At 43.7% G+C, this 8940-nt stretch overlaps 1 protein-coding gene across 2 annotated transcripts in view; it reads left to right on the top strand.

Moving 5' to 3' along the window:
* The window catches only part of LOC148037651 (DNA ligase 4-like), a 105072-nt gene that overhangs the window by 68467 nt on the left and 27665 nt on the right, over positions 1–8940 (top strand). Inside the window, exons 9-10 of one of the 2 annotated variants that reach the window (XM_087676593.1) lie at positions 7990–8086; positions 8299–8336. In XM_087676593.1, coding sequence (XP_087532719.1) covers positions 7990–8086; positions 8299–8336 — 135 coding nt within the window. The remainder of the gene's footprint in view (positions 1–7989; positions 8087–8298; positions 8337–8940) is intronic. The other variant, XM_087676595.1, reaches the window with a different exon arrangement.

Genomic DNA, 8940 nt, shown 5'->3' with positions numbered 1-8940 from the left:
CTTGGTTACGCATTAACTGCTCTGGCATGCATCCTTTACATTTTCGTTTGAAATAGGGCAACTTTGCAGGACATTGCTTTTCATGTGGAAAATTGGGGCATTTTATGGCTGAATGCCTAGAGAAGCAACACACTTCAGATGCCGAGCATGTTGCGCAGCCCATGGAAGATATGGTGTGTGATGCGCCGTCGCAAGATGCCACCCAGCCACCTAAAGTTCTGAATAGAGGTAAACAACAGGTCTCGAGTTTGGATTCTGGTGGCAATGACTGGGTAGATGTACGCGCGAAAAAAGGCAACAGGCATGTTGCTGGCATGATGGATACTGTGCCTGTTGCCTCAGGATTCCATGCGTACGTATATGCGCAAGAAAGAAATGATGTCTTCAGAGCACTCTGTTCCTGCTATGGATTCCTCAGCTCCCCGTCAACAGACAACTAGGAGAGTGTCTTCAGATGGTCCTAAGGGTCCACCCGCTAAGCTGGCTTTTGATACTCGAGGTAACGTCATTACCCCATGGGATCGTCGTTATCCCCGCTCCATCCCTAAGTCAGCGGATATGCCATCCACTTCCAAATCTGGTCGTCAGAACTCTTTTGCCGTGTTGGCTGATTTCTTGGATGAGGGTGTTCTAGACATTCTCGCCGAAAAGGTCTCATCGAGGCAAGCTGTGCCTTGTACCTGATCCTCTTTTGAATCCACATGAAGATAGCTACGTGGAATGTGCGAGGAATTTGTTCTCGCCACAAGCAACATGCCATGTGGACAATATTGCATGAGAATCAGTGGGATGTCTTGTGTGCTGTTGAGCACAAGAGTCATAGTGAAGCAGGTAAAGTTGTGGATTGCCATGGTTTTCGTTTGTTCTATGCAGGGACACATGCCATGCAGTATTCTGGTGTGCTTATGATTGTACATGAAAGATATCAGCCGCTTCTTATCAAAAATGATGTACAGGGCCGCTTTGTGGTGATTGAAATTTTATTCCAAGGAGAGATCTTATGGTTACTTGGGCTCTATGCTCCGAATGATCCTCTATCTCGCCGGGAGTTTTGGCATACCTTGCAGAGTTCCTTGTCCCTTGGCAGACGGGGTTTTTTGATGGGGGATTTTAATACGTGTGTTGATTCTTTACAGTCCACATCAGAACATTCGGTAATGGATGCGTCGGAAAGCCGTACGTGGCAGCAGTTGGCTTTTGCCGTTCTTAAGCAAGATCTCTGGTCTTGGCTGTATCCTTCTTCTACAGGGTTTACCTTCCATTCTGCCCAATATGCCACAACATGGTCGCGGTTAGACCGCATATACATCATGCAGGATGATGATTTCCTTCCTGAGATGCTCGAAATGAAAGTGTTACAACAATATGCATTGTCGGATCATTTCCCTTTGCAGCTTGAGCTCCTTGCACAACCCATTGCACCTTTCAAGCAATTTCTGGATAGACTCCCTTTGCGTTTCAACTCGTCTTATTTGAAGCATGCAATCTTCCAGGGCTATATGTAGCAATTGATTGAGCGATTCTTATTGGAATTCTCATCTCAGGGCACTGCTTCCTTTCAATGATTGCTCTCCAATGTGCAGCGGGTTGCTCACCAGTATGGGATCTATCATGCCTCTCTTGGTCGGCGGCGCCGACAAGCAGCCGAGGAACTGCTGGCTTTGGTTCGTTCTTTGCTGGTGAACACTCGCGATGACACATTTCTGCTATCAGTGGCAACGCGTCTGGCTGATCTTATTAAAGAGTTTCAGTTGAAATCCTATCAGCAGGTCAAATTGCAACATCTGACGGACACTCTGCAAGACAGTGCTTGTCAGACCCATAAGTTTTTTCGAGCTCTCCATGCCTCTCCTGCTCGAGAGAATATGACGAGTCTCCAGGATGAAGAAGGTCAAATGGTTCTTGATCCGCAGATGATTGTGAATATGTGTAGAAATTATTTCCTCGACCTTCTTGGTTCTTCTTCTCCGCCTTCAGGCCAAATTACTCATGCTCGTTCAGTTTTTTATGATCTGGTCCGCAATCAGGTTCCTCAGGACATGCAATCTACTCTGGAGGTAGATATTTGTGAGTCGGAGGTCATGGACGTTTTGTTACACTTGCCTAAGGATAAAAGTCCTGGCTGGGATGGTCTTACCAATGAGTTCTTTGAGTTTTTTGCCACCCAGCTCGCGAAACCTTTGACGGCTTTGTTTCAGCGGGTATGGGAAACGGGGATTATGCCTTCCTCTTGGAAAGAAGGTCTTATTAAACTACTTCCAAAAGTTCCTTCGCCATCCATGTTGAAACAGTGGTGCCCAATTTCTTTGATGGGTTCTATGTATAAAATCTTTTCCAAAGTTATGGCGAATCGCCTTCATAAGCATGTTCGTGCCATTGTGCATCCTCTCCAATATGGTTTTATTAAGGGCAGAAACATTTTGCACAATGTTTTAAATGCGCAACTGGCAATTGATTATGCAAGGCATTCAAATCAGGAGGTCGTACTGGTTCAGTTGGACCTGGAAAAGGCTTTTGATTATCTGGACTGGTCTTTCATTGCAGAACTTATGTCTGCTATGGGCTTTGGTGCCCGAATGTCTCGTCTGATCCACACTATTAGTGTTGCAGCATCTTCGCGGGTCATGTTGAATGGAGGCGTTACCAAGCCAATTGTCCTTGCCCGCTCTGTCAGACAGGGGTGCTCTTTGAGTCCTCTCTTCTTTGCCCTTGCGATTCATCCGGTTCTTTCGATGCTATCTCATATGGCAGCTTCTACTCAGTTGGTTGGATTGTTGCTTCCCTCTGGACAGCACTTCATTGGTCAATCCTTGGCTGATGACAGTTTTATGATTCTGCGTGCGGACAAAGATAACCTTCACAAAGCATTAGATGTTTGGGCTCTTTTTGGTCAGGCTTCTGGTCTTTGCATTAACGCCTTGAAATCGGCCATTCTCAGCTGCACGGAGTCGGATTTGCAGTCACTGGACTGACAGGGCATGGTTGTCCCCGTGGCTCCATTGCCAGGCATCTTGGGTACCCTTTGGGGGTTTATGTTCCCCCAAAGCAGCTATTACAGTGGATTTCACAGAAACTGGCGGCTAAGTTTCTGTATTGGAAGTCTCAAGCTTGGCCCTTCCATGTTCGCCTCAAAGTAGCCCAGACAATAATGTTGTCAATGCTTATATATTTCTTGCCATTGCTACCCTGGACTACTACGACACTGAATGATCTTACGAAGTCTATTCGTTTCATGTTATGGAAGAAGGATTCCTTGCATGCGGGTATTTCCTAGATTTCTTGGTCGCATGCATGCACCCCAAAACTCATGGGTGGAGGGGCTATTTTGGATGCCCACACTCATATGCTGGCACTCCGTTGGTCTCTTTTTCGCGCCCACAATAATGACATGTAAGATCAGACTTCCGTCCATGGTGCTTCTCGGGGGGTTTACTATATATATATTCTCTATATAACGTGCATTCATGGCCTATTTATAAATATCCTAATCTGTGAATTTTTCTTGAATAAAACACAACCCTTTTCTATTCAATCTGTAAGTAAATCCTTTATATGACACCCTTCTGTATGTAAAAATTATATAAAATTGGTGTTTTAAAAACCCCTTATTTTGAACTCATGTTATATATGCATATATTTAGACCACAATTCAACCGTATGGCACGTTTGGGCTTAACTTTGGTCGTGGATGCTACTCTTGCCAGTCGCAATGTGTTCATGTCGTTTCGTACAGCCAGGAGGCTTTTCAGGATCCCTCGTGGATACAGGTATTTATGGGAACAGCTTTTGAGGGTGCTTCAAAGCAGACAACCCTTTCCCGCCCTTGCTACGGATCGTCCCTGGCAGGATTGGGACTTTGCAGGCCGGCTGAATTTAGAAAAGGCTTCTGCTAACCAGGTGTATCATCTTCTGATTAAAGATCATCAATGGCTGGTTGATAAAGCTAATATTCTATGGGGATTGCATAAATCGTGGTCATGGTGGAGGGTAACTGTGATGGAGGGCTGGTTAAATAAGACACCATTCAAATATAAGGTCTTTCTTTGGAGGGTGATGATTGGTGGTCTTCCGCTTGCTTCAGCTCTTTCGAAGCGCTGAATCTCCAATGGCAACTGTTTCTTTTGCACCACCACTGTGGAATCCGCCCGTCATCGTTTTATTTCTTGCCCCCTTGCTCAGAAAATCTGGTCATTCTTGTCAGCCGTCTGGCGAGCGGTGGTTGGTTTCTCGCTTCGCCCGTTTGATTGGGTTTTCGCGCAGCCCAAATATCCCACACTGACACAGCCACATATGAAGATCTTGTTTCACTTTCTTCGATATTGGGGCTGTTGGCACAACTGGACCATTCCGAATGCTTTTCTTTTTGATTCTGCTTATAATGTTTAGCGGCATATTGCTAGGCTTAAAGGTTTCCTATATTGGCAAATAGATCTTCTCCGGCACTCTGACATCCTCTCTCAGGAGGACTTACGCCCCTGGCACATGGCAATTTCCTCCGCGTCTTTGCCATGATTTTGTAACTATTTGGCCCTCTGGTTCTTGTAAAGAGTCAGTTTGTACACACGATGGGATAGAGCCATCGTGTATCTTGTAATCATGAAAACTTTTTAGTAATTAATACAATTACCTTTTACGAGAGAGAGAGAGAGAGAGAGAGAGAGAGAGAGAGAGAGAGAGTTATATTAACGCCTATGAAAGGCCAGAGTGGCCTATGAGACCAAAACGTTACATACAAAATGTGTGGGAAACTTTCCAGGTCCCAATTAGCTACCATCTAATGCTATGATAAACGAATTGAGTAGGTACAAGGTGGTATATAGGCTGGGTAAAATTCAGATGTGTTCCAAGTATGGTGTGGAACTGCTCATGGATCTTGGTCATCCTAAAATGTCCCGCATGGGTCTATCTAACAATGAGAGGCTGAATTGGCGGGGCAGGGCCCTCTGATGGCGGCATTGTATCCCTTGTATCCTTGACATGTGCCTCCTGTGGCTGTGGGGACCGGTTGGGTGTGGGCGCTGGGCTTTGCTTCTTGCCGTGGCTATGGCTAGGGTGGTCCCCCGCAGCCGAGAGGTCAGTGGGGCTGGTGGGGGCTTAGTTGTACTGGTTATGGTCTCTAAAAGGCCAGATTGGCCTATGAGACCATAACCCCAATACAACTGGTATCATCATCTCTCATTAGATAAGAAGTGATAAAATTTATGTGTAAGTTTACATGGTATATTGGAATGAGATTTATGGAAACTGAAAAACTTGGAAAAATTAAAAAAAACTAAGTTTATGAAGATCAAGAGTGTAGGCTATCTCCCCCTCAGTCTATGGAATCCACCAAGACTTTGCAAGCTACCTCCGATTGAGTTACCGCGCCAATTTTCCTTTGTAACGAGCAATTGTAATGCAAATGTGGTGTATATGGGCACGCCTATGTTGCCGAGTAGGTACTCTAGGGCGTCATGCTATGCATAGCATTGTAGCTCTGTCAAATGTGATGCCTTCTGATGTTGTATCTTGGCAACGCCTATCAGTAGGAGATGTAGTGTCTAGGGCGGACATGGCTGGGGGTTTAGCTACGTTGAAGTAGTCTGTAACTGCTCTTTGGAGGGGTGGATGATGTTGGGGGCGCCTCCTATCTTGTAACAATAATGCTCTGCGTTGTTGAAGCTCTAGTAAGAAAAGGCCCTGCCCTTGTGTCAGATCGTCCCTGGCAGGACTGGAACCTTGCAGGTCGCCCTATTTTGGAAAAGGCCTCAGCTAACCAAGTGTATCATTTGCTGATTACAGATCGTCAATGGCTGGTTACTAAGGCCAATACTGTATGGGGATTGCGTAAATCTCGGTCTTGATGGAAGGCAATTGTGATGGAGGGCTGGATGAACAAGACACCTTTCAAATGCAAGGTCTTTCTTTGGAGGATGATGATCGGTGGTCTTCCTCTTGCTTCGGCCCTTTCCAAGCGTCGAATCTCGAACGGCAATTGTTTCTTTTGCACCACCAGTGTGGAATCGGCCCGTCATCGATTTATTTCTTGCCCTCTTGCTAAGCAAATCTGGTCACTCTTGACGGCAGTTTGGAGAGCAGTGGTTGGTTCCTCGCTAAGCCCTTTTGAGTGGGCTTTTGCGCGGCCCGAATACGGTCCTCATAGTCCATCACCGGTCTTAGTGGTCCAAAGTCCTTAAAGAGGCAATGATAGCTACCTCGGATATCATAGTATACATCCATCTACAAATGTAGTGCTCCTCCATCTTTGGCTCCCATCCAGAAAGCTGTCACATCCTCTCATCGGCTGCAATATGGCTCCATCGACCTGTCTCAATCATCAGCTGATGTGTTGAGGTGCGGATCTGACCAATAGCAACTCAAGAGTCCGTGGGACAGTTGAGCATCCATGTATCTAGGCCTCACTATGAAACCGTCATGAGAGTTCTTATTAACTCATTTGAAAGAGATTTGATTGGCTTGGGATGTTAGGCAAGATTGTCCGGACGTTTGGGTTATCCAATTGGAGTGGATGTGGCATGTCAGAATTTGTTGGACTGGATGTTTGGTCGTGTAAGGGATTAATTGTATACTGGAAATCTCAGGGTTGGTGTTTGCATGTTTGTCTCAAAGCAGTGCAGAGTGTTATAATTAATGTGATTTCCTTCTTCCCAGTATTACTAACTTGGACTAATAAAATTTTGGATGAATTGTTGCAATCAATTCGATTTATGCTTTGAAAGAAACAAGGAGATTGTTTTGGTGAGATTTTGGTGTCTTGGGATGATGTAACTACTCCAAAGCATATGGGTGGGGCTGCTCTTTTGGATGCCAAGAAACACATGGTAGCTCTTTGATTAGCTATCCTACATAGCATCTGTTTGGAACAGCACCCTTGGTTGGATATTGCGAAAGCTTCTACTAAGGAGGTGGGGATTTCTCATGGGAATACATGTATTCAGGCCTCTTGGTGGTATGTTTTGAATCGTACTTAGAGTGCCCTAAGTCAGTTTTGTTATCACACTTGATCTCTTGTTGGCAGGACCTGTTGTCTTTCAGTCATTGCCATTCACTAGAGGCCAAAACAAAATGCCGTCCCTTACGAGTTGAAATGTTGGTTATTTCTAGATTGCTACCATTGCATTTGAACTCATTTCTTGCACATTATGCCATTGATGGTTATATGAGGCCACTTTTGGATAGTTTCTTGCTTGCCCTCCATAGCACTGGAGTTACTTCTTATGATTTGCTTGTACATAATGTGCAAAGAATGGCTAGGAAATACAGGATGCACCATGCTAAGCTTCAAAGTCCAAGATTGTTCATATTCGAGCAGCTATTAGCTTTGGTGCATTAAGCTTTAATTGACACTGCGAATGATCATGTCTTGCTTTTTGCATCCTTGCACTCGACAACTCTGAAGTTTTCTGTTGCAGTCATATCAAAAGGCTAAGCTTGCAGCTTTCATTGAGGTTAAGCTTGCAGTCCAATATAGATGGGTTGTAGACAAGTTAAGAAGACCCCTGGTAGACATCATTTAGAGGCTTAAGGCTAATCTTATTAACACCTTGCAAGAAAATCAGATTCTTATTAAAGACATATTAAACTGCATAAAATATTCTAATTGACATTGTGGAAATCAAGTTCGGCCATGTGTAGTTTTATGTTGCAACTACTTTCGTTAAAAACCTCTCTTTTGTCAGTAGAAAAAATAGGCAGTGATTTAGAGACATTTCTAAGGGGCTAAGAGATATGGCCTGTTCTTGCACCTTATATTTAATTTGTTTTATTTGCACCTTGATCTTTCTTGAAAGCAAAAAAAAAAAAGAGGTACTGATTTGTAGACATTCTCATTGGGTAAAGAGATACTGCCTGTTCTTGCACCTTACATACAATTTATTTGTTCTTGCACCTGCAATGCACCAAGGATGTAGCATATGCATGAGTGTGTGGATAGCTGCTAGGTAGCACGTTTCTGTAGTGCCTTTATTGAGGCAGCTTAATATGCTATAGCTTGCCTCTAGGTGTGTGCTTGATGGTGAGTTGCTCGTGTGGGATGCTGATGAGGGTGGATTCAAGGCTCGTACAAAAACACTCAATCATGATGCAGGTAGCCAAACACATTTTGTTTCTGAATCCCGTGCTTAGCTTTTTGGTGGAAACAATGGTTCTTTAATTCATTGATATAGGAGATAGTCCGAAAAGCAAAGACATTAACTATATAGATTAGGAATACTCTGTAATTTAAGTAGACAATTTATTTATTTATTTTTGTTTCTAAGCAATGCATATTGAAACTAATTTTTCTGATTGTTGTTGTAGCAAGGGCAGCTCGAAAAGGATTGGATACGAGTTATCGGGTATCTTTTGGTTTGCAATGCCATTTGAATGAAAGCTTAATTGTGATTTTCAAACTGAAATTCTGAGAAAGTCTTACAGTAATGGCATTACAACAGTATACACTAGATGAATGCAAGTCTAGCGTTAAGTTTTATGATGGATTATGCCCTTGTTCTAATAGTTATACCTGTCAGTGAAGCAAATCTTGACCAATCTGCATCTCCAAAGGACCTTTTTGCCATCAATTGCTAGAATTGAGCTTCTACTAAGCACCTATGCTTGTAGTGATAGGTGAGAACTTTTCCCTTAGCACCACTGTAGTCCCACATTAGACTGGTACTCCCTAGAAACCCAACTCTTTGAACTCTTTTATAGTGGGCGAATCTCTAAAAGTATCTTTGTTTCTAGCATGATTTACACAAACAAGTAGAAACTGCACAACTCTCTTTCCATTTTGCTCCTAATCTGTGCATAAGCTGAACATCATCAAAAACCTTCGTCTTCATACGTGCAGAAGTAATGTGAGATTGTCTAGGAATTACTAGATAAGATGAAGAATCTTGCACAAAGAAATGATGCTCATCTTCGATATCACCTGTCAAAACCTTCACATTCGGACAGGCT

Source organism: Lygodium microphyllum, chromosome 4, assembly GCF_053477565.2.
Source record: "Lygodium microphyllum isolate KBCC chromosome 4, Lygodium_microphyllum_v1.1.10, whole genome shotgun sequence".
NCBI lineage: Eukaryota > Viridiplantae > Streptophyta > Polypodiopsida > Schizaeales > Lygodiaceae > Lygodium > Lygodium microphyllum.
The sequence above is the reverse complement of the archived record's forward strand: the minus strand, read 5'-3'. Positions and strand labels throughout refer to the sequence as shown.